Source organism: Brienomyrus brachyistius, chromosome 13 (assembly GCF_023856365.1).
Source record: "Brienomyrus brachyistius isolate T26 chromosome 13, BBRACH_0.4, whole genome shotgun sequence".
Classification (NCBI taxonomy): Eukaryota; Metazoa; Chordata; class Actinopteri; order Osteoglossiformes; family Mormyridae; genus Brienomyrus; species Brienomyrus brachyistius.
The window spans coordinates 24,249,674-24,274,908 of NC_064545.1; the positions used below are offsets into that span (position 1 = coordinate 24,249,674).

The window sequence follows — 25,235 nt, forward strand, 5'->3', positions numbered from 1 at the left end:
CACAGAAAATGAATTAAAAGGAGCTTTAGTACAATGCACCGCAGTTAAATCTGTGTTCATGCAGATTTATGCTTAATTAATCCTTTGCTGTAAAGTGGCTTTTACCCCATTTATACAGAAGGACACATTTTGTTTAAGGAATTGAAGTTAAACATGCTGTTCAAGGTAAAAGAGGAGCCCCTCCCCCCCCCCAGGGGATTTAAACTTGCAGTATTCAGTTCGGGTTCATGTCCTTGAAAACTGAGACTGGCATAACTGAGATACACTATTAAGAAATGAGGTAAAATGGAGAATTGGGGACCAAAGCCTTGGAATTATGAATAATATCCAGTCTGATCCTGTCTCTGTTTCCAGGCTTAACCATGTAACCATATACATTTAATATTGGGAATGTTCTGGTAGAGGGACAAGCAGGTGGCATGATGGGACATGTGGGCAAACGCCGGCAGCTTTAGATCGTAGGTAAACAGGTCCCAGCTGCTGCCAAATAGCCAGGCAAACACTGGTAAACAGCTACAGCCCAGTGGGTTGATGTACAAAACTAGGCCGAAACTTGCCATGAATCACAGGAAACTTCAACAGATCTTCTGAAACTTGGGATTAAGCGCAGCGGACCAGTAACAACAAATGGAACCACACAGCCCATTTACTCAGCATTATACATTTATGACATTTGCACATATCACTGTAACAACCACCATAATTTCAGTGAAAATACGGCAGCATTAATCATTCAACGCAATGTACAGGCATGTTACTGAAGGAGCCAATCTTCTGCTAACATGAAATCAGAGACCCGTAACTAGTACGTTTCAGAGAACTTGCCACCACACTAACAAGTAATTTCACTGTTGACACTACGCTGCCTTGTGTAATTTCAATACACTGTACTCTGTTATTAGACAGAGAAGACAGGTGGACTGATGCTGTAGGTACATCACCCCCCTGCCCCACTATCTGCTCCAATTCTGCCAGACTGGGGGGTAAAAATCACAGAGATTCATTTTACTCCTCATGCTGATTAGCACAACAGATTGGCATAAATTAACCACACATACAGCACACTTAGTTTAGGGTGCGAGGCTTTCTCCCTTTATCAGCCTGGATTTGCAGCCAAAAACACCCTTTATAACAGGAGGCTGAATCTACTCAGGCTTCACGTATAAAATACAACAAAAGAAAGAAAAAAAAAACTAACAAAAGAACAAAAAGACACATGACAACGTACTACCTGAATCACCGAGTCGGTGATGTGGGAGGAGCTTAGAGAACCATTAAAACATTAAGCATTTAAAAGAGAAAATTCAAACTACAGAAAGAGAAACAGGAGCACATGGTCACTGTGTCACCCTCCGGTACTGCCAGCTGCGTCAGGGACAGCTTGTGTGCAAAGGGGCATCGTGTGGGACTGCGAGAATGTGGAGAGTAACCCACGGAGAGGAACCTGGCGGAAACAGGGACCCCGGGAAGTAGCTGCTTTGGCATGTGCTCCTGTGTGCCTGCGCTGGATGTGTGTGTGTGTGTGTGTGTGTCTGCGTGCTGTGCAGCCGTGTGTCCATTAGTCAGTCCTCGCCAGCTCCTGTCATTGCTTCATATTGCTCAGGCGGACGCTCCTCTCCAGCTCAAACTGACGGTGGTCCACCCTCTCCAGGAAGTTCTTCCTCTCCAGGTATCTGGAGACGCAAAGAAAGGCAGCTTAAAAAGCATGCAAACGATTTATCTACGCAATAGTGCATTGTGGGTGCAGCATTCCTGTGTGTGTACAACAATGACTTGCACAGTCATTGTTATGCTTCTGAAGAAAAACAGAAAACACTGCATTTCCCAGTCTGTCTCTCTCTGCAAGCGTCCAGCTGACGCACGCCTGTTCCATCAAGGTACCAACAATTAAGGATACTTAGCAACAAACAAGATTTAGAGTATGGATGCTACACAATGGTGTTAACTATAGCGTGAAAAAGGCACAGGAGATATACAAACACATGGCTGATCAAACGAAAACTGCTTCTCAGGCCAGTCCTCAGGGACCCCCAGATAGTCTGCATTTTTGCACCCTCCCTGCTCATAGCCAATCAAGAACACAGAATGCCTGGTTTAGGTGTGCTGGGAGCTAGGAGGGGGCGAAAATATGTGGAGTGAGTGAGGACTGGGTTGAGAAACGCTGAACTAAAAGATCAGAGTGCTGACAAAGACCAGCGGAGCCCCCGGCTACCGGCACTTGGGGCCGCACACCAGGCCCCCCCACTGGTCTCAAACACCACAGGCAGACTGACCTCCTTCGGGGAACCGCGGGAGGTGTTAATCCCCGACGTATACCATTACACACCATCACGGGTGACAGGCTGGGAGGGAACAGGGGGCCGAAAGGCATTTCCAGGGCGTTAATCTGCTGCACGGACACCGCTGTCATTATGGAAGCTATATGCTCGGCCCTCTCCTCCTCAGGCTGAGTACGGCTACGCTTCTGTTCCCACACACACACACACACACACACACCACACACACACACACACACACACACACACACACACACACCCACCAACACACACACACCCACCCACCCACCCACACACACACACACACACACACACACACACACACACACACACACACACACGCGCTGAATCCACAAGAGAGCAGAGCGAGCTAACTGAGGGAAGTCACAGTCCCTGACCGTCGTGAGGCACCGCTGACGGCAGCCGTCATCCAAAGCTCTTTTATTTATGTTCTGGAAAAGCGCAGTGATGGATTCTGACTATTTTGGGGACATTTTAATCCAAACCTAACCATTCAATCAACTGGACTGGCAATTTCACTGGAGCTGGTTAGGTTCCTTGCTCAGGGATACTAGAGACTCAAACCAGTTATGAGCTTAGTCCTTAACCACTCTGCCACCTATTGATCCATCCTACGAAGAGCAGGCACAGGAAGCAGGCACAGGAAGCAGGCACAGGAAGCAGGCCCATAACCATCGTTTCCCACCCTTTGCTTTATCACTGATCTCGCGACTTGGGCTCCTGGTCCAGCAGACTACCCAGGGGAGGAAGGTTTCCTGTGGCCAGGCAATCTGGACTCCTCTTCCCCTGGCAATATACCACCCTCCAGCAACCCCCCACCCCCCCCCCCCACCACGCCGCCGAAGAAGATGGGAAACACACAAGGGGAGTTCCGGCTCACGGCGGCCATTTTAATTTAACGGAATGAATTTGAGCTTTATAGTCTCAGCTGGAATATCCGCATCAGAGGAGAGCAATTCTGCATTTTTGTTATATGTCACCAAATTCAATGCATGAAATAATAAACAAAATGTATAATAACACAAAAATAAATTGACCATCGATCAACAACAACGAAAACACTGAAGCAGAGGTGCATGATTATCACCGTGCCTCCGTGCGAGTCACTGTTTGTTTCCAAGGCAGTGCCACAATCGAGGAGGGGGGTCATGGGCCAGACACCATTGGAAGACAATGATGTCATAGAAGGAAACCTTCCAGTGGTGGTTCCAAACCTTAGAAGGCGCCCCCACATGGCATTCTGGGTAATTACATCCCTTTTACTGTCTTCGTTACTCTGTGCTTTATCTAGATCCAGTGTCAGAGAGCTGGTGATTTTTTTGAGCTGGCCGATATGGTCATATGGGGTGTAGTTACACTGCGAGGCTCTGAGAGCCGGCATCCGTAGTGGCACACTGCACAGCCTCTCCCCGTCTGACGGACAGCTGAACTCCAGGGTGTTAAGCGAGCGCACTGCACAGCCTCTCCCCGTCTGACGGACAGCTGAACTCCAGGGTGTAAAGTGAGCGCACTGCACAGCCTCTCCCCCGTCTGAAGGACAGCTGAACTCCAGGGTGTTAAGCGAGCGCACTGCACAGCCTCTCCCCGTCTGAAGGACAGCTGAACTCCAGGGTGTTAAGCGAGCGCACTGCACAGCCTCTCCCCCGTCTGAAGGACAGCTGAACTCCAGGGTGTTAAGCGAGCGCACTGCACAGCCTCTCCCCCGTCTGAAGGACAGCTGAACTCCAGGGTGTTAAGCGAGCGCACTGCACAGCCTCTCCCCCGTCTGAAGGACAGCTGAACTCCAGGGTGTTAAGCGAGCGCACTGCACAGGCTCTCCCCCGTCTGAAGGACAGCTGAACTCCAGGGTGTTAAGCGAGCGCACTGCACAGGCTCTCCCCCGTCTGAAGGACAGCTGAACTCCAGGGTGTTAAGCGAGCGCACTGCACAGGCTCTCCCCCGTCTGAAGGACAGCTGAACTCCAGGGTGTAAAGCGAGCGCACTGCACAGCCTCTCCCCCGTCTGAAGGACAGCTGAACTCCAGGGTGTTAAGTGAGCGCACTGCACAGCTTCTCCCCCGTCTGAAGGACAGCTGAACTCCAGGGTGTTAAGCGAGCACACTGCACAGGCTCTCCCCCGTCTGAAGGACAGCTGAACTCCAGGATGTAAAGCGAGCGCACTGCACAGCCTCTCCCCCGTCTGAAGGACAGCTGAACTCCAGGGTGTAAAGCGAGCGCACTGCACAGCCTCTCCCCCGTCTGAAGCTCCGTCCTGAGCTTCACTGTGCTCCCCCCTGGGTGACGTAATGCTCTCGCTCTGCAACCTCAGAACCCCCAGGCTTCTCTGCCAATTAACCCCCCCCCTCCCATCCATTGTAGCGGGACCTGTGAGATCATCTAGTAAAAATAAAGGTCAAAATAAGCCCAGGGAAGGGGGAGGGTGACTGTAGCATGTGGTCACAGTGTTTCTGAGGTGCCTGCAGTTGAGGTGATACAAGCCGTTATGAACACATGATGCATCTAGTGTGGGGTCACAGGCGGACCCGACCCACCGATGTTAGGGGTTCTCCACTTCACAGCACACACAACGGTAACGCAGAGTGGCAGCGCCAGCGGATGGACTGGCGATTTCAATAGTTTAACCTATTAAATGTCCTTCAGATGCAGACATATAGATGCGCAAACATGGGTGGTCATAAAAAAAGTGAAAACATATAGATTATTTTTGGAAAGGAACTGACCCGTCCGCAAAACCCCGGTACTGGGCAGGGAGTTAAGTAGCCCTAATCTAGAGGGTACGGCCCACTGCGACGGCCTTAGGAAGACGGAAGCAGGACCTCAGGAAAGGCGCGGCCATCTCACCAGCCTCTCCAAGCTGCCAGCCAGCCGGGGACAGAAGCTGCAAGCTTAATTAAAAGCCTCTAATTATAAAACTCCAGCGTTCCAACTGGCAGCCGTGTTTGCTTTAGGAGCCCAAAGGCATCACGGTCCACAGGGCACATGATAATCCTCCAGGATGCCAGCGTGCGGGACCCCGGACCGAACCGGACGGCGGCTTGGCCTGGGGACCTGTGGCCCGGTTTGCTTTGTCTTCATAGCTCCACCGGAGACGGGTGAGAGATGCAGGTTTGGCCCTATAAACCGGAGCTGGCTGGGGGAGGCCGAGGAGCCGAGACACTCAGCCAGATGGCAAAGCGCCCACCAAACACTCAGGCCGTTACAGCTCCCCTCGGCTCTGCTGCCACCCTCCGGCAAGCAGCCATTAAAATGGGCGATTCGGAGAAGACACACCTCCACCCCCCCCCCTGCCCCCAACACCCCCGCAACTCCACTCAGAGCCTTATTTCTACATCCGGTCCTATCAGACACAATCTTTATTTATTTCCATATTTATATGTACAACATATTTATGGTTGCATTAACCAAAGTGTTAACCGATGTCCCCTCTCTCTTTGTCCTACGTCGTGTTAAATTGCCCAGCCTGCAGGAATCAATCAAGTGAGCATCTCATTGTACTCGGCACTTTTAACAGTACAAATGACACTAAACCTTTTGAGTCCTTAAATCCCAAAGTTTGAAAGAGTAAATGTATAAATAAAATTCATTCTTGGTCACGAGCTGAAGCTGTTTGAGCCATGAATCTGGATAAAAATCACCACCACACAACATTCCGCCGACCTAAAAAAGAAAAATCCCATAATTTCCCAAAAATCCAGGTAACCAATAAGGTCACATTTAATGCGACACTTTCCCGTCATTTGTCAGTAACATTCTGCATTCTGCAGGACTCAGGAACTCCCAGCATACATCAGTCCTACTCCGCTTTTCACAAAGGAAGTGAAATTGTGGGCTCATGCACTGAGGCTAATGGAAGCCCTTTGCTGATCAGAGTGACACACAAAGGGCTGCAGCACTCAGCGGGGGGGGGGGGGGGTTCCTGGATGAGAAAATGCTCACAGAGACACACAGCGGGGTGGCGACGTCTGTGAGCGGACACATCCGACAGCCGCACAGGCAGCGTGCGAACGATGCAACTCGAAGCAATTCAATCCTTTCACTGCAAATGACATTCGCTTGATAGTAAATATAAAATACTTTGTATCTCGATCATTCTGTCTGGCACTTCCAGGCTACAGCCCAGTGCTCTAGGATGGTCTTCATCAAATGCACATATATTTAGACCTTTTATTTAAATCTTATTTTCCTTTACAGCCATTTTCTTTGATAAATGGCTCTCTGCGTATTAAGGTGACTTTGATACAATACTATTAAAAATTTATAAAAGAAAGTTACTAGGTAAGAAAGTGGCCTAAAAAACAGACAGTTTGAGTTCACAGATGAGTAAGAAGTTTCTGTGCTTCGGCCGAGTAGCTACACTTTGAGTGTGGTGCACGTTTGTCTTCGGCCTTCGCACCCACACTCACCACACAGCTGCGGCGGGGGCATCTCGCTCGCCCCCAACGGCCGGCTGCTCCAACAGTGAGGGCGCAGTTACACAGACCATGCAACATGGGGGCGAAAAACACGACTCACATCCTCTCCCCCGCCCCGTCAGTTTAATGCTCTCCTGACATGACCTCCGTAGGTGTGAGAGAGAGGCGAGTGTCGCTCACAAGACACACACACACACAGACGTGCCCCCCCCATCACATTCTAGCCATCTATCACACAGCAGCAGCCCTCCCCGGGGCATGCAGCAGCACCTCCGATCGCAGCCCCGGCTCGGGTGAGTAGGGCTTCCTGCAGCACCTCGGCCTTCTCACTTCAGACGGATGCGGTGACCTGTGTTAGCGACTAAAACGGCCGTGAGGAGGCGGCAGAGGGAAGTGAGCTATTAGTGCGGCGGCAATAACCGGAGCTGCACATTCTTGCCTGCTGGGGCTGCATGGACCCCACCCACCAGCACCCGGTGCCACTCTCACACCGCTGTGCATCCAGGGAGTAACACTAAACCAGTGACTGACACGGCAGAACATCCCAGTACGTCCCTGCTGGAGCCCCCTGGTGGATAAATACCGCTCACCTGTCACTCTAGATCAGCTCTGAGGAAAACTGACAACCAAACAAGATACCTCAGTTTATGGAACAGCAAGTAAGGGAGACTCAGAGGACGGTGCCCCCTCCTGGCCTTAACAGTCCTTGCATGGAAGGAGGCAGGTAGAGATGGAGCCAGAGCAGTCTATGCGATTCCCCACAAGCTCTACCCTGTCAGTGAGACACACATCAACGCACTGGCGGTGACGAGCGACCTTATACCCAAAGTCCTGCTAGGAAGGTGGCCGACCGAGTCAGAACACACAGACCCAGAAGATAACAACCCTTGGTTAGTACGATCGCGGGACTGAGCCAGAAACCATGGCAGAGAGCGCAAATGGAGGGGACCGGGAATCACTGCCACGCCTCATGAGAAAATGGAGCCGAAGTATCCCCAGATCCCAGGTCCGCCAGCCCCCCCCGGAGAGGGCCCCCGCTTACCCGTCTTTGCCCCGGTTGTGGATGGTCAGCTCATCCCGGATTCCCTCCTCGTCCTTGAAGGCGTCCCAGTCCAGCCGGGACTTCTCCAGCGTGCTCATCTTCTGCTTCTTCCCACCGATGCGGTTCAGGATGTTGCCCAGGCCTGCAGGCCTCTTCACGCTGGTGGGGGGGGGGGGGGTGGGGGTCGGACACAGAAATAGGTCAGCCTGCATCCAAGCCTTACAGCCACGCTGCGGGTAGACAGCGGCCACAGCTATTTCCTGGCCCAGGTTCAGCTGTTGTATCTCACCGCCGACCAATCAGACGAAACCTGAGCACTTGCCAGTATGATCGCTGCTTCCCAGGGTGGGGGGGCTCGCCGTCACAGTTAAGCTCTGGAGCTCAGTGTCTCGTCACAGCGACTAACCCCCCCTCCACCGGAGGCGACATGCCCAGAAGGGTTTTCCCCCGGAAAGGTTACAAGGTGGTCCTAATGTAAACACACGGCTACAGTCTGCAAATTAAAATAATAGCACTAATTACTCGCTATCAAGCGAGTCACACTCAACTCCCATTTCTTACATTATCCCCCCCAGAACTGCGGGCTTTTCAATAACTGGCCACCTCTGGCTTCTAAATTGTTCTTTCACGCACCATCGCCGCCTGAGTGCGTCTAAGCCCATGCGCACGTGCCTGCGCCACACGCACGCACGCCCCCCCGCATACGCGATCGCAGCCTGCTTTCGGGAAGCCGTGTGCCTGGCGAATTCCTCACCCCATGGCCATTCTATGTGGTTTAAGAGGGGCCATACAGAGGGACCAACCTTATCTTTAGCCAATGATGTGTTTTGAATCGATGAGTGACAGGGGATGGGCGCTATGGGGGCCAATCAGCTTTCAGCTGGGACCTGTGCCCCTGTGGCCCCACCCATGTCCTCAACACTGCAGAAAGTGGTACCCGAATATCACATACAGCTCAATGGAGAGGAGTATTCAGCTTTAAAGAGAGGGTAGGGACACTTAAAGTCATCCAGGTGCATGTGGGGCGCTGCAAGGCCTGGCTCAATCACACACACACACACACGCACGCGCACGCACACACGCACGCACGCACGCACACACGCACGCACGCACGCACACACGCACGCACGCACACACACTCCAACTGCAAATCAATACATTATCAAGGCTCAGTGTCAGACACTCAGGCATCAGCCCTGCAATGTGAAGGTACAGAACCTCGCTTCCCTGCTGCTGAACACCTGCCCCAGAGTGGGGGGGGGGTTGAAGCACAACCCCCCCGAGATGAGGTTAGGTAGCAGGATTCTCGTGAAGCCGGATCCACACCTAACAGGATACTTGAAACTCCACAAGTCAAATGAGACTGTTTCACCTGATTCAAGGAGGTCCAGCCCCTCCCCCAGCTTCTAGGGCTTAAAGCCCCGATCGGGAATCATCAGGGAGACTGACAACCTGGAGCAGGAAGCAGGAGCAAAGCGCGTTTGGGTGGAACAACAGCTACATCCAAAATGTGTTTACAACACCTGGCACATATCAGAACATAGTGAGTCCCCAGAAGTCGCAGACTGGCAGCCCAGACACCAGAACTGTGTTTCAGGCGGACCCACCACTGTCAAAATACTCAGCGGGCATGGGAGGCGTAGCATGAATTGGGGAGGGAGTTGGGGCTGGGGGTGGAGAAGACAGACAGGGATTTCACAGGGGGGCGCGCAGACTAAAATGCTTGTGGGTGTTTTACTTACAGAAAAATGTTCTGAGGATAGAATGAAAAATGATTGATTCAGAGAGATAACTAATCAGACTGTAGAAGTGTAGCTGGGGGGGTTCTTGGCATAGTAAGCAAATATATCGGCAGTCAGTTTGTAAAAACTGAGCTAAAATTAAAGACTTAAAGTCCAAGCAAGTTGAGGTTGGGCCCGCCTCCTCTACAATCTGATTGGTTCTCTCTGAACCAATCATTTTTCGCTCTGCCCCGAGAACATTTCTGTGTAACTCTCTTGGGCAACTAAAGCTAGGTAAAGAGGGGCTATCTGCTATATTAGTTTTTTATTTCTAACCTTTCTGCTTCAGCCAGGCAACAACTGGCAATAAAGCTACTTAATCTACGCTGAACACACAGGAAGAGGAGACAGACGAAGGACGCGTGGTGAAATGGCAAATAGAGCGTCACGATCATGAGCGAGCGAGCCTCACTCTTCCAGCCCGCGCTCTGGGACTCGGGGGGGGCCTGCTGTCAGCACGCGGGGCTCTTTCCGTCGACCCATAAATAAATCTCGCCGAGGTCCCTCAGAGGGTCGCTCCAGGAAGAAGAAGATCCGCAGCCAAAGTTCTTAACATTCCCAGACTCCTCTGGATCCTCTGATGGGTAACCCACACATGCTGCTCTGGCTGTCGCCCTGGCAACTGCAGCTGGGAGGGGGGGGAGCCTCTTGGCACAGTAAACCGACAAATCAGCAGTCAGTTTGAAGCAACCAAGTTAAAATTAAAGGTCGTTAAGTCCAAGTCTTCCTAAACTCAGAGGAATCCATGTAGAATCAGGAAGCCTTGCACGACTACGGACAGACACCATGGTGAAAGCTGCATTTTGACACACGCAGTCACGCCCCTCACCCCCGGGACTCCCGCATTAATCACTGCGTAACAGTTGCAGTGGCAAATTTTGACCCAGAACAGGTGGACGCTTCAATCCCCACCAGAATTCCCCGTCACAGCAGGACAAAGAAAAGATGGATGCAGGAGTGTGAGAGAGAATGAGTGAGTGAGAGATCAGACGAGAAGCGTTATCTAGAGATAACAGCAGGTACGACGGCTTCCCATCTGTTACGGAGGGCGAGTTCTTCTTCAGTCAGAATTGAAATACCAACCCATAAAATCCACACGGGGCACAGTTCTGTCCGGACACAGAGTTACTGTGCCACCCGCCTGGAACGCACGGTCAAGCTGCGGTCATACACAAGGCCCAGGGGCACAGAGCAGAAAAGGCAACCAGGGCACGAGAGAGGCTGAAGGGGCCTGACACAGGAGGTGGGGAAGAGCAGCTGTGCTGCAAGCAGGACTGGGGGGGGGCGGTCTCCCCATGGAGGTTCTGTGAACTTCACCAGTCTACCATAAAACAAGGGCCGTCCTGGGGGATGGGGGGTGAGCAGGGCAGCAGAGCAACGTAAACGATACCACCAAGTTAATCGCTGACAGGCGTTCCGGGGCTCTCTGCTCGCAATCCTAATTCTGGGAAACTTGTCACTGCAAGCAACCCCCCCTCGCTGTGGGGAAATGGGGGTGGAGGGTCTGAAGCCATGTGTGATGTCAAGGGGAGCCCGGGATTCCCAGGGGGAGGCTGGGTTCGCGGGCAGAAGCAGGATGGCCCCCCCCACCACCTCTGTAGGGACCTGCACAGGCCACAAGGATGATAAGCTGCGAGGGACCGACTCACTCTCCTAGGGTGGGAGGGGGCACTGCAAGCCCCCCCCCTCACCCCAGCTGGCCGCTTCATGTCTCCTTTCTGGGCCAGGACAGTTTGAGGACATGGAGAAAGAAGCAGAAGCTTCTGGAACTGATATGTCCTAGTTATTAAACAGATGTCACTTCAAATAAGAAACAGAGCTGTGTGTGTGTGTGTGTGTGTGTGTGTGTGTGTGTGTGTGTGTGTGTGTGAGCATGAGAGAGACAAAAGGGAACCAGATTAGCCAGATTACCCAGAGCACTTCAGCTTCTCTGTGTGACATCACCTGCAGTCACATGACATGGGCCACCGAGCCCAACAGCTTCGCTTCCTTACCCCAAGGGTCAAGACCTCTGACACATCTGGAACTCTGCTTAGCAGCACATCTGGCAGCTTAACCACACACATGCACTCAGCAGAGCCGACTCCTAAACGCCCCATTTCCCTTCCCGCACCCCACAGGCTTCGGCCAATAGGGGGCAGTGTGCCGTTCTCTAGGGTGAAAAGGCCCGGAATCGTGCCACGCATGGAAGCGATTCGCATCGCTCCGGCAGCGAGGCTGCCACTGACGCTGACAACGCATTCCCGTCGCAGTTCGCCGAAACATCTGTCGCAGTGAAACAATAGCTCATCAGGCACAGGAGGAGCTGGGGCAGGGAGGAGCCCGGCTCCCGCGGAGGTCCAGGCAGAGAAAGGTGCGAGACAGGAAAGGTTCCACAGCTGGGAGGGAAGCGACAGCTCAGGCAGGATTTAAAGGAAGCTTTTCTCCTGCCTGCTTTAGAGTGGCATGGTGAAGCTGACACCGCCCCTCCCCAAGCTGGCTGCCCAAGCCCCCACAGCCATGAGAGAAGCAGGCCAAGTGGTCGTGTAGTCTGTGGTCTGTAGCGCTGAAGAGATAAAATGCAGCGTGCCTGTACCTTTAAGAGCAGCTCACAGCCTATAGCACTGAACTGGGAGAAAATAAGGTGCGCCTGTGCCTTTAAGAGCAGCTCACAGCCTATAGCACTGAACTGGGAGAAAATAAGGTGCGCCTGTGCCTTTAAGAGCAGCTCACAGCCTATAGCACTGAACTGGGATAAAATAAGGTGCGCCTGTGCCTTTAAGGGTAGGTCACAGCCTATAGCACTGAACTGGGATAAAATAAGGTGTGCCTGTGCCTTTAAGAGCAGCTCACAGCCTATAGCACTGAAATGGGATAAAATAAGGTGCGCCTGTACCTTTAAGAGCAGCTCACAGTCTATAGCACTGGACTGGGATAAAATAAGGTGTGCCTGTACCTTTAAGAGCAGCTCACAGGCTATAGCACTGAACTGGGATAAAATAAGGTGTGCCTGTGCCTTTAAGAGCAGCTCACAGCCTATAGCACTGAACTGGGATAAAATAAGGTGCGCCTGTGCCTTTAAGGGTAGGTCACAGCCTATAGCACTGAACTGGGATAAAATAAGGTGCGCCTGTGCCTTTAAGAGCAGCTCACAGCCTATAGCACTGGACTGGGATAAAATAAGGTGCGCCTGTACCTTTAAGAGCAGCTCACAGCCTATAGCACTGGACTGGGATAAAATAAGGTGCGCCTGTGCCTTTAAGAGAGGCTCCTGGCCTGCAGTGGTGAGCTGGATGCTAGTCACATTGCTGGCTGGGATATATGCTGACTCAGGCCTTTCCAGCTCCAGCCTCAAACCTCCAGCTGGTGGGGCTGCTGTGCGTCTCTCCCCTCCAGACCCAGAGGGACGAAGTACGAGGATTCAGTAGCGCTGCCAGAACGGCGCGGGGCTCCTCAGCCTGGCTTTTAAATCAGACGCCCCAATCCCAGCCGGACCCAGAGGCTTTGCTGGCCGGAGCGCAGGTGGGTTGGGAGAGCTGGATGCAGCATGAGGATGGAGATCCCAGAATCCCAAAAATACATCCGCACTTACAAATACATTAGCTGCATTTTCTGGATATATTCAAGAAGCGCTACCTTTGATAACAGCCACATAGGCGGACAGACGCAACACCAGCCAGGAATGGATAGGCAGTGGGGGAGGGGCATCCTGTTCTGACACCCCAGGAAATGAGCACCAGGCCCTCAGAAGGAGGCGTGGGGATGACAGGCAGACTGAGGGGGGGGCGACCCGACCCGCCATTACGCACGTCAGAGCGACTCGGGATGATGGAGAGACGAACAGACGCAAAGGAGAAAAAGAGGAGTGGGTGTCATGGCGACCACCTCCCCGACGTCTGCGGACGCCCCCACACCCCCCACCCTAAAATTAAACCACTTGTGACCGCACCACAGATATTAATGGGTTCATTATTACATTAATAACAGCGCTGGAGGAAACACTGGAATTAACCAAACAGAACATGAACATCAGCAATCGACATACACACGCACACGTACATGCACACGCACATGCACACGCACATGTACATACACACGCACATGCACATACACACGCACACGTACATACACACGCACATACACACGCACATGCACACGCACATGCACACGTACATACACACGCACACATGCACATACACACGCACAAGTACATGCACACACACATACACACGTACACGCACATGCACACGTACATACACAGGCACATACACACGTACATACACAGGCACATGCACACGTACATACACAGGCACATGCACACGTACACGTACATACACACGCTCACACACACACGTACACACGCTCACACACACGCGCTCACACACGCTCACAGACACCTAATTGACTGGAATGGAAGATAAATGTAATCCCTCTGCCTTGATTCCCCACTTCCTCCACCACAAAGAGCTTGTCGCAGAAGATAAAAGGCACAACGTGACAGTGATCAGACATCACAGAACAGCAAGTCCCCTTCAAAAACAGCCCGCAAGCACTGCAGGGGGGGTGGGGGCATGCACTTGGGGTCACGGAGGAGACTAATCTCCAAAGAGAGAGCTGGGAAAAAAAGAATGTTCTTCTGTGGCGGGGGGGGGGGGGGGGCTGCAGCCTATAGTTCACATAACACTTCATCTTTCACTATCAGATGCTGATTAGGGTCACGTTGCATTTGAGTGCCGCTGCCACTCTATGATGCGTACGAGTCACTGCAGAAGATCACAGTCTGGCCATGTGACAGGACAGAGTGGGCGTGTCCTTCAGCGATGGGCGGGGACAGACACACCCAGCCACCGGTGTGTGGAGCCGGAAGCCACTTTCGATTGCGATTAGGCAATTATGACAAATGAGCATTTAACGGGTGGTGGTGCACGGGCAGCTCCGCCACTCACACCTCCGGCCCTGGGGTTCAAATCTCACCTCGGCTCTATATGGGCGGACCTTGTATGTCAAATACATGAAGCTAAGTTAAAGTGCATGTCTGAATTTATCATATTTCCCAATCTGGTGCTCAGGTACCCAGAGCTGGTTCATGTTTTTGCTTTCTCTGTGCTCCCTGTCAGTCTACATTTCTGCTTCCTCCAAGCCCCTAGTAGGTCTATGGGCCCTCTAAGACCGGACTGCAAAACACTGTCATACGGTGTGAATGTACCCTGTAATGCACTGGAACCCTGACCAGGACCTACCCTATACTGCCTGGGACAGCTTCCAGCAGATGGAAGATAAACAGACGGAAAGACAGTGGACATTTAACAACTGTGTGGTGCGGGGGGGGGGGTCTACCTGGGTCCAGGGGCAGGTGAGGTTACAGGAGGCATGTCTGGGCAGGACTCAGGCTCCATATTCATCTCCTTGGACTTCAGGAAGCTCTTGGCTTCCTTGGAGCTCGCATCCACCTCCTTAGTGACCCTGAGGAAGAGCCAGAGCGGATGACAGACTGCGCGAGAAAGAGGCTTTTCTCCTTCTCATCTCACAGCCAATCAGCAAAAGATTCCGATTGCATATGTGCGCACATCCGCCGGCCGACGAATGGGACATGTGGTGTTCAGGGACTTGGAGAAAAGTATTGCAGATAATCACTGTGATGTGCTGTGATGATACCCAGACACCCTGAGGTCAAAACTGCAGTCTTACGGTCATAAACTCTGACTGTGCTCCCTGTTAACCAAGACACCCATCTACATCATACCACATGGGATGTCTATTCTCAGAAGAGCACAAACAAAGACAAATCATGACCTATAAATGCCGCTAAATATTTCAGCAGGACAGGACTGCTTCTGACGGCTCGGTGGTACGCCCAGCCACTAAAGAACCCTGGGCTAATGCTGCCATCTAGTGGCTGTTCTGCGTTATGACAAACATAACACTGGTCTCAAGGAAGTTACATTCTCAGCGTATTTTGCAAGGCATGTACGATACTGAATCCAGATGAGAGGCTTCATAGCTTGTTCAGTGTGAATCAGCCCCCCACTAGCACCCCCTAAAGAAAAAAAAATAGTCAAGCACAGCAGAGTGATTTACCGAACTTCCTCGCCTGCGAAGTCGAAAACCTTTGTTATTGTGACCTTAGCAGGTTCCCCTGGCTTCTGCTCACCCCCCTGCAGCCTGGGGGGGGTGTCACCAGTTTCGGTCGGCTTCTTTGAAGTGGCCTGTGGATGACATGAAGGAGCAGAGAATTACAAACATAATCAGCAAATGCCAGGGCAGTTTCCTGGGGGGGGGGGGGGGGGGGGGGGGGCGCACCCATTTTGTCAGTAATACCATCTAGGGATGAATATTCAAATTAGTTGAATTATACACAATTAACCAGAAACAACTGTCAAAGTATAAAGGTTGAACTTTATATAGATTAAATAATTCTTTGTTTTTATTTTAACCGAAAATCGCCTAATTTTCTTTTAGAAAAGTAGGCCAAACGATTTCCAAAGTGTGTTACGTTTCACACAGCAGCCAGGTAAGCCTAAAAGACTTCTGCTTTAGAGATTTTCACTCCATTAAGTTCTATTCATTGAGACATTTTTACCACTGTTCTTCAGAAACTGTTATTTCAATTACGAATACTGCGTTATACAAGAGGAATAAAGTGGTATTTTAGTTACAGAAATAAGGGTGCTTTTGAAACTGATGGACATAGGTATACAATTTGTGATATTTGTGTGTGCACCCTTCTCGTGTATCGGCAAGACAGGCAACTCCCTGGGTCTCCAGATTGTTCATTGCAGTCACAAATCTGCTTTATTTGTGTAATTGTTTTTAACAATAGTGAAAATAAAGGGCTTTTATTTATTAATTACTCTTTGGTGATATTATTCATTTAGACCTCACACTAAAATAATGGTGATGAATATTATGGGAGAGGGTGACTTAGAGGGCCCCATTTCCTTTTATTTATTTATTTTTGCCTACAGCCCCCAGAGTCCCTAGAATAGTCTCTGCTCTAAAGTGACGTCCTGCTATTGAGGGACATCAGAAGCACAGAGGCCCACAGAGGCCTTCAGTACCTTTGAGTCAGTAGCAGAAGGAAGGAGCTCCGCGGCATCAGCTTTGGGCCTGGGCCCGACGTCACTCAGGAAGCTGGCCCACAGGTCGTCAGCTCTCTTCTTCTCCTGATCTTCTCCACCCACAGTCAGATTGTCTTCTCCTTGCTCCTCATCCTGTGTTCCTTGTTCTCCCCCTTTTATCTCTTTACTGCTGTTGTCTTCCAGTTTTAACACCCCTTTCTTTCTTCTCCTGTCCGGATTAATTTAAACAGCAGTGATGGATTCCGTTGCACATACTTACTGACCCACAAGAGGGACGCCATCACTGCCAACAAATTTTAGAATTCATTACTTTCATAGCATAGGTGCCACTAGAGATTCTGCAGAGTACAGCACACCAGGCGCACAACCCAGGCTGAACCAATTACTTTCCAGGTTATTTGGAATAAATCCAACCCCCAACCCCACGCACGCCTGTTTTGAATTTAAAGAGCTGTGCCATCTGTCAAGTGTCACCTACCTCACCCCGACTGCTTTCTTGCTCTTCTTCTTCTTTACTGCCTTAGATTGCAGTTCATCTTGCTGGGTATCGAGCCCGTCCTCCTTCACGCATTCGTTCATGTCATCTTCACTCAGGCTATCATCTAAAAAAAGGAACAGTAAGAAGGATTTTACTTTGGGTTCATGAGACGGCGGCTTCAAATGTGGTGGTATAAATTAACACCCTTGTAGTGGAAAAAATATATATACGCACAGTTCGAAAAATAATACTAAGTGAGACTTTTATTTCATAATATGAATCAAATGATTACGCCACTTCTTCAATGACGTTTTTTCTCCAGTTATATACACATTACTTTAGAAACGAGGAAACGTGGTTAAATATATATTTAGAGGATTCGGGCGACGCTAATATAGCAAATATATTGTACGTAAGTAGAGTTACCGTTAAAATATGCAAAGAAAAACAAGTGTACTGCTTTGAGCCATACTCGGACACAGTTGTACAAGGGACACTCAACATTTACAGGGATCAAGAAAATATTCTCATAATTGCCACCACGCACACGTCTCCCATCAAACGAAACCAAGTCAAGCTACATTATCCCTTAACCTACCAGAGGGTATATAATCTGCGTCCTCGCCTGAGGAATAATCTTCGGAATCGTAATCTGAAATGTTCATATTTTTCGTGAAATATACGTATAAACTATTAACAAAAACCCAAAAGCGCGACGCCGAAATTCATTATGTATAAATTCCGCGACAACAACCAACCAATGAAAACGGAGCTACGGAAAACCTATAGGGTCATACTGATTGTCGTACGTTGTTTTGATCTCCTTTTATGTTTTGTTTTGGTTAGCGTGGGTTATTGGAGCAAAATGGTTCACTTGATTACAGTTCTATAATAGTTTTTTTTGTTAATATTTTATCATCCTGCATTAAGTAAGCGAAATCAGATCTTAGTGGTAGGTTTAGAAAGCAGTAAATACGCGAAGAAAATATGCAAGGGGTACGTACAGTAGGCTGAGCTTCGTGACGTCGGTCTTCAAGTTTCGTTTAAGTGCCTTCTGGAGGACAGATATTTCCGAGTTTGTGTTATTTTTAATTCATTTTTTGCTCCTCCGTCGCTGTATATCCTGTATTCGATGTCCCAACAATGCAGACTGGGTATAGTGACATAGGATTTGTCCAGCAAATTCTGAGTTTGAATTTGGTACCAAGGGAAAATGGCACTAAGTGTGGTAACGACACATCGCTTTGCGACTTTTCAGGTAAGTACATTTTAGTGTCATTATAATCGATTCCACTAACGCGGCAATTAGTTTTATTTGCTAAACATATTAAAGTAAACTTGGAAAGATAAATGTTATTTACACACATAGCAACTTTTGAACGATGTTCACCTTTAAAAAACAAAGTATTTTCACTTTTCCGACCAGTTTCACAGTAGTGAAAAGTGATCATGCTCTTTACAGATCTTTAGACCATGTTAAACTGTAGTATTGTGATACTGTAGCCTTGGCACTGAATTATGACATCGATTAAATTATGTCGCGGTAATGGAGGAAGGATCATTTCACACCACCAGACTGCAGGTTTTCTTTGTGAGTGTACGACTTCTAAAGTGTACAGCCAAAACAAAACGTGTTCTAAAGGTTTATCTCTGTCACGCACAAGCTGGACAATGTCCAGATTTACACAGAAAATACTGGAGTGTGTGAGGTATGAAAGCACAGGTGAGGAGTTAAAACATAATCGATATTTTTCCATGAAGTGACACCCGTGTGGTATTAATGTTATGACGGTGGTGTCCCGTGTGTGTCCTCTCTCTCAGAGATGTGGTACGGTGTGTTCTTATGGACCGTGGTTTCCTCCTTGATGTTTCACCTCCCTGCCGCCCTCCTGGCCCTCGGTACCCTGCGGAAGCATCGCGTGGCTCGCTTCATGCCCATTGCCATCATGCTGATGAGTATCGTGGGCCCACTCTGCGGGGGCGTCCTCACCAGTACGTGTCTGCTCGTCACTCCCAGGAATTACAGCTCGTTGCTGACATAACAGCAGGAGTGCTCAGTCCCTGATAAGGGCCAGTCGGAGGCCTTATATTTACAGTAACACCGTAGCTTCATTACGAGTCTTGGAGAAATCACTCACAAAGGTAATCACAGACAGTTCAGGTCCAGAGAGTACAAATCCAGAGTAAAGTTTTGTTTCAACCAACCAGTTAAGTACAAAGAGTTACATTCACAAAGTGTTCAGCTGGTTGGTTGGAATGAAACTTTCATCTGGATTTGTACTTTCTGGACCTGAACTGTCTGTGATGAATAACTTTTGTAATCCATCACAAAAGTAACTTCTGCAACACTATTCATAACCTAAGTGTTTCAGGTTTGAAAGGAAATGCTGTTGCGCTGTATATTTTAAAAATACATCTTACAACACTCACAGTGCAGGGAATTGGAATAACTCTTATTAATTACAAGGGGTGGCATAATCACTGTAGCCTCATTAATATGAAAATCACTTTTTCATTTGTTCAAGAAAAATAGCCCAAGCTCCAAAACCATGAGCATAGATGTGAACTTCTAGCAGTCTTCTGAAATTATATTTATTTATAAATTACTCAGAAACTGAGTGGACATAGCATGTTGGGGGGAAAAAATAACGTCATTAAGCATATATACCATATTTTTTATACCATATTAAGCATGGTATAAAATGATATTTTATACTAAAAGGTCTTCAGTTGCACAGTGTCATGACCCGGCTCGTCGGCTCCTCGTGTGTGCCACGCCCCCTGATTACCCGCGTGTGCGTCCCTGATTGTCTCCAGCCTTGTCTGATTACTTTGCTTAGTCTTGTCCTGTTTTAAGTCCTGGTCTTGCCTGTTACCCTTGTCCGTCATTGTGGATGTTTGTTAGTCCCTGTCCGATGCTCCCTAGTCCCCGTTACTCCAATAAAACCCCGTTATTCCCCGTACCTGGTTTCCCTTGCCTGTTTCCCGCACGATCGCCGTCTCCAGTATTTCCGGATCGTGACAGAATGACGGACCCAAAGAAGAAGCGGAGAGAGAGGAAGAGGCTCCCTCAAGAGCCGATCTCTCTCGGCGCCTGCTCGCTCTCCAGGCTTTGGCTTCCGGCGGAGGACGAGAGGGAGGTACCTGCCCTACCTCCAGCCCGGGGGCCGACCACACGCGTCCCCGATCCTGCGTGGAAGTACTGGCTCTCAAGTGAGGACGAGGACGAGGAGCCCTTCCACTACCCGGAGCCAGAAGCCTCTCTTCCACCGTCCGTTTTCACGGACATCGCGCCGCCTCCCGCAACCGCCAGGCGCCTGCGAGGGAGACGGAGGAGAACGGCGATCGCCCGTACGGAGGACCTCCCTCCGTCATTGCCGGCGGACCCCGCTCCCGTGCGGCCGCCATTGCCGGCGGACACCGCTCCCGTGCGGCCGCCATTGCCGGCGGACCCCGTTCCCGTGCGGCCGCCGCCGCCTGCGCAGCCGTCTTCGCTGCCGCCGCCACCCATGATCCTCGCTGACAGGTACTTCACCCTCCAAGGACTGTATTGGAGGGTGATGGGAGAACCGGCCCCACAGGGCCCTCCGGAGGGGGAAAAGCTCGCAGTGCAACTGGGGCAGGATTTCGCCTCTTTCACTCCAGAATCCCCGTATTCAGATCTGGAGAGGATGGCTGAAGACCTCCGGAGGCTGATCAAGCTCCGGAGAGCTCCGGAAGCGCCCCCTCCGCCTGCAGCTCCAGGGCAGGCGCCCCCACTGCAGCAGCCTGCAGCTCCAGGGCAGGCGCCCCCACTGCCTCCAGTTCCTGACCGCGCTCCAGTTCCTGACCGTGCTCCAGTTCCTGCAGAGGCACCCCCTCTGCAGCCGCCTGCTGCAGCTCCCGGGCAGGCGCCCCCACTGCAGCCACCTGCTGCAGCTCCAGGGCAGGTGCCCCCACTGCAGCCACCTGCAGCTCCAGGGCAGGCGCCCCCTCTGCAGCCGCCTGCTGCAGCTCCCGGGCCGGCGCCCCCACTGCAGCCACCTCCAGTTCCTGACCGCGCTCCAGTTCCTGACCGCGCTCCAGTTCCTGACCGCGCTCCAGTTCCTGACCGCGCTCCAGTTCCTGACCGCGCTCCAGTTCCTGACCGCGCTCCAGTTCCTGACCGCGCTCCAGTTCCTGACCGCGCTCCAGTTCCTGACCGCGCTCCAGTTCCTGCAGAGGCACCCCCTCTGCAGCCGCCTGCTGCAGCTCCCGGGCAGGCGCCCCCACTGCAGCCACCTGCTGCAGCTCCAGGGCAGGTGCCCCCACTGCAGCCACCTGCAGCTCCAGGGCAGGCGCCCCCTCTGCAGCCGCCTGCTGCAGCTCCCGGGCCGGCGCCCCCACTGCAGCCACCTCCAGTTCCTGACCGCGCTCCAGTTCCTGACCGCGCTCCAGTTCCTGACCGCGCTCCAGTTCCTGACCGCGCTCCAGTTCCTGACCGCGCTCCAGTTCCCGGGCAGGCGCCCCCCCCCGCGGCCTGACCGTGTTCCTGTCCCGGCGCCCCGGCGACCTGACCGTGTTCCTGTCCCGGCGCCCCCTCCGCCTGCAGCAGCTCCAGAGGCGCCCCCTCCGCCTGCAGCAGCTCCAGAGGCGCCCCCTCCGCCTGCAGCAGCTCCAGAGGCGCCCCCTCCGCCTGCAGCAGCTCCAGAGGCGCCCCCTCCGCCTGCAGCAGCTCCAGAGGCGCCCCCTCCGCCTGCAGCAGCTCCAGAGGCGCCCCCTCCGCCTGCAGCAGCTCCAGAGGCGCCCCCTCCGCCTGCAGCAGCTCCAGAGGCGCCCCCTCCGCCTGCAGCAGCTCCAGAGGCGCCCCCTCCGCCTGCAGCAGCTCCAGAGGCGCCCCCTCCGCCTGCAGCAGCTCCAGAGGCGCCCCCTCCGCCTGCAGCAGCTCCAGAGGCGCCCCCTCCGCCTGCAGCAGCTCCAGAGGCGCCCCCTCCGCCTGCAGCAGCTCCAGAGGCGCCCCCTCCGCCTGCAGCAGCTCCAGAGGCGCCCCCTCCGCCTGCAGCAGCTCCAGAGGCGCCCCCTCCGCCTGCAGCAGCTCCAGAGGCGCCCCCTCCGCCTGCAGCAGCTCCAGAGGCGCCCCCTCCGCCTGCAGCAGCTCCAGAGGCGCCCCCTCCGCCTGCAGCAGCTCCAGAGGCGCCCCCTCCGCCTGCAGCAGCTCCAGAGGCGCCCCCTCCGCCTGCAGCAGCTCCAGAGGCGCCCCCTCCGCCTGCAGCAGCTCCAGAGGCGCCCCCTCCGCCTGCAGCAGCTCCAGTCCCTGTCCTAGTCCCCGAGGTGGTCCTGGACAACTCCATCTTGGCTCCTCCCTCTTCGGAGGTGGAGGAGCTGGAATGGGACCCCTCGGGGACAGAACTCGTAACCCCTAGTCCCTCGCCCCGGCGAGATCGACCCCGAACTAGGGTCGGCTTGTCTGTGTCCCGCAGGGGAAGGGGACACAGACGCAGGGCTGGGGTCCCGCCCGCCCTGCCCCCTGGCTCGCCCTCCCTCGCCTGCGCTGGGGCTCGGTTGGCGCCTGCGGGTCCTGGCCCTCCGCGTCGGCTGTCGCCTGCAGGTCCCTCTCCGGTGCCTCGTCGCCCTGCCTCGCTCCCCTCTCTGGGTCCTGGTCGGTCGCCTGGGGGTTCCCCGACGGCGGCTCCTCGGTCGCCTGCGGGGCCCTTACCTCCGGCCCTTTCCCGGACGTCGCCGCCTGCTGCGGCTCCCCCCTCCTCCGGGCCTTCGCCCTGGCCCCTTCCTACTCCCTCGTCCCCTTCCCTGGTGCTCCCTCCTGCTCCCTCCCTGGCCCCTCCGCGGGTCCCTCGCCCTGTCTCCTCGGCCCCTCCGGGGTCCCCTCCGGCTCCGGCCTCCCGGCCGCCTGCGGCCCCTCCGGCTGCCTCCCGTCGCCCGCTGGGGCTCCCTCGGGCTCCCCTTGGTACCCCCTCCTTCTCGCCCTATGCCTCTGCCTTCGTACCTCATGTCTTTGCCCCGTCTGCTTTTGTTCCTCGCCCGTCTGTTCCGCCCTTTCCTGCTCCTCGTTTCCCGATGTTCCCTCCTTGCACTCCCGCTCCTAGTGTCCCGCCTGTCCCTCCTATCTCTCCCTTCCTGGTCTGTCTCTCCGCTTTCCCGGTCCTGTGTCGAGTCGTGTCTTACGTTCTGTCTCTCGCTATGTTTTGTGCCTCTGTCCTGTTTCCGGTCTCTCGTTAGTTTTGTTCTTTTCTCGGTCCCGGTTCCTGTGTCCCGTTCGTCGCCTCCTCCCTGGCGCGCCCGGTGAAGCGCGCCTTTGGGGGGGGGTTCTGTCATGACCCGGCTCGTCGGCTCCTCGTGTGTGCCACGCCCCCTGATTACCCGCGTGTGCGTCCCTGATTGTCTCCAGCCTTGTCTGATTACTTTGCTTAGTCTTGTCCTGTTTTAAGTCCTGGTCTTGCCTGTTACCCTTGTCCGTCATTGTGGATGTTTGTTAGTCCCTGTCCGATGCTCCCTAGTCCCCGTTACTCCAATAAAACCCCGTTATTCCCCGTACCTGGTTTCCCTTGCCTGTTTCCCGCACGATCGCCGTCTCCAGTATTTCCGGATCGTGACACACAGGATCTATTGTAATATTTTTAAGATACTCTTGCCTGCTTATGGAGGACAATGTTCCCACATGTCATTTCCTGTCTGTGTGGGTTACAGGTGCTGCTATAGCAGGAGTGTACAAAGCTGCAGGGAAGAAGATGATTTCCCTGGAAGCCCTGGTGTTCGGAGTGGGCCAGTCCTTCTGCGTACTTGTCATCTCCTTCCTCAGGATCCTGGCCACGCTATAACACTGGGAGATGGGGAACCAGAACCGATGTGGGCCTTCATTTCCAGATGCAGCTGTTCTGTTAGTGCCCCAGCTCCTTCAGCCGGATTCTGTTCTTGCCCTGAGCGAATAGCTCAGTCCTACAAACCCGCAGTGGGTGTGTAGCGACCGACACCGCATGCTAATCATACCCACCGTGCGAGTCAGGGCTCGCTTGTCCCTGGTTTAGTACACGGCTATTTTGCAGGGTCATGACGTGGAACGACGGCCAGACAGGTGAAGCCAGGCTCATTTTAGAACCGTCAACGATCTCTCAGGTGTCCTGAACTGGATTTATTTCTCCCTGGGATGCGCTTTTCTTATTTGATAGGCTAGTGGCCATTAGATTGCAGCTGTAGACCAACATTATGTATCTTAAAGTGGGAGAGAGCTCATTGTGAACCTGGCCAGAGCGACGTGTCCAAAGGCTTTGTCAGATGTTTGGGGCGTGTATTTTTACTAATGAGACAATATCAGGCGTTCACTGATCAGGTTTTCAAATGCCTGACCATGAGCTATAATTTCACATAATGCATCTCACACATGAGATTTCCACTGTTTTTGTCCATGTGGATGATGGTGTTGGATTAGCACCAACTAACCAAACAAGGCTGATTACATCTTTGAGGTGACATTTCTTATTGGCACTAAAACCTTAAAATCCCCAAACTGTACATACATACATTTATGTATGATGTTTTATCCAGGGGATAATTGAGTGTTTTTTTTTTTTTTTAATGTATGCTTGAACTGCAAAGACGTAATTCTGTGTGGAATCTGTTTCTTTAGTTTTCGTTCCATAATTTCTAGCTGTTTCCATTTCTTATGCAGAATCTCAAATGGTGCCTTTATTCAGTGACTGATATTTGTAATCTGCTGTAATTTTTTAAATATCCATTTGTTAAATATTGATATTTTGAAATAACACAAATTGTGACCTATGTAAAACAATATTTTTTTAAAACTTCCCGAAAGAACTAATTTAGGTTGAATTAGTTTAATTTGAAACTATGTTCTTATTATTACCTGCACAGGTTTGCTAAACGCAAGAATGCAAGAAATGCAAATTATAATCACAGAAAATCTTTTTTTTTTGTTTGTTTGCTGATCAGTTAATTATAAATAGGTTTAATTTTACAATATATCCAACTGCATCAAACATAAGGGAACTGCAGTTCTTTTTGCACTTTGCCTTTGAAAGCAGCTTTTGAGCAATTCATATGTTTTGGACCAGAGGTATGGTAATGTTATAATGTGTAAGTAAATGTCTTTTATTTACTTGATGGTGCCTTCAGTTTCCTATTGAAGGTTATATGTTGTAGGTTTGAGCTTTTTTGTTGCTTTACAATAAGCATCA

At 51.9% G+C, this 25,235-nt stretch overlaps 2 protein-coding genes and 2 long non-coding RNA genes across 4 annotated transcripts; 2 read left to right on the forward strand and 2 right to left on the reverse strand.

Moving 5' to 3' along the window:
- Window positions 1-645: 645 nt before the first annotated feature.
- Window positions 646-17,831, reverse strand: cfdp1 (craniofacial development protein 1). The gene is made up of 7 exons (XM_048972552.1): window positions 17,666-17,831; window positions 17,068-17,191; window positions 16,569-16,797; window positions 15,589-15,716; window positions 14,848-14,973; window positions 7,751-7,909; window positions 646-1,673 (listed from the first exon to the last, which is right to left on the reverse strand). The coding sequence occupies exons 1-7, from the start codon at window positions 17,730-17,732 to the stop codon at window positions 1,583-1,585; spliced, it is 924 nt and encodes a 307-aa protein (XP_048828509.1). The 5' UTR covers window positions 17,733-17,831; the 3' UTR covers window positions 646-1,582.
- LOC125706070 (uncharacterized) lies at window positions 7,918-12,733 on the reverse strand. The gene is made up of 3 exons (XR_007381891.1): window positions 12,707-12,733; window positions 12,467-12,586; window positions 7,918-12,286 (listed from the first exon to the last, which is right to left on the reverse strand). It is a non-coding gene; the product is annotated as an uncharacterized LOC125706070 (long non-coding RNA).
- LOC125706071 (uncharacterized) lies at window positions 12,219-12,733 on the forward strand. The gene is made up of 3 exons (XR_007381892.1): window positions 12,219-12,274; window positions 12,395-12,574; window positions 12,635-12,733. It is a non-coding gene; the product is annotated as an uncharacterized LOC125706071 (long non-coding RNA).
- Window positions 17,832-17,851: 20 nt separating the features above from the next.
- On the forward strand, window positions 17,852-25,161 carry tmem170a (transmembrane protein 170A). Its single transcript, XM_048972553.1, has 3 exons — window positions 17,852-18,325; window positions 18,889-19,059; window positions 23,731-25,161. The coding sequence occupies exons 1-3, from the start codon at window positions 18,211-18,213 to the stop codon at window positions 23,859-23,861; spliced, it is 417 nt and encodes a 138-aa protein (XP_048828510.1). The 5' UTR covers window positions 17,852-18,210; the 3' UTR covers window positions 23,862-25,161.
- The last annotated feature ends 74 nt before the right edge of the window (window positions 25,162-25,235 follow it).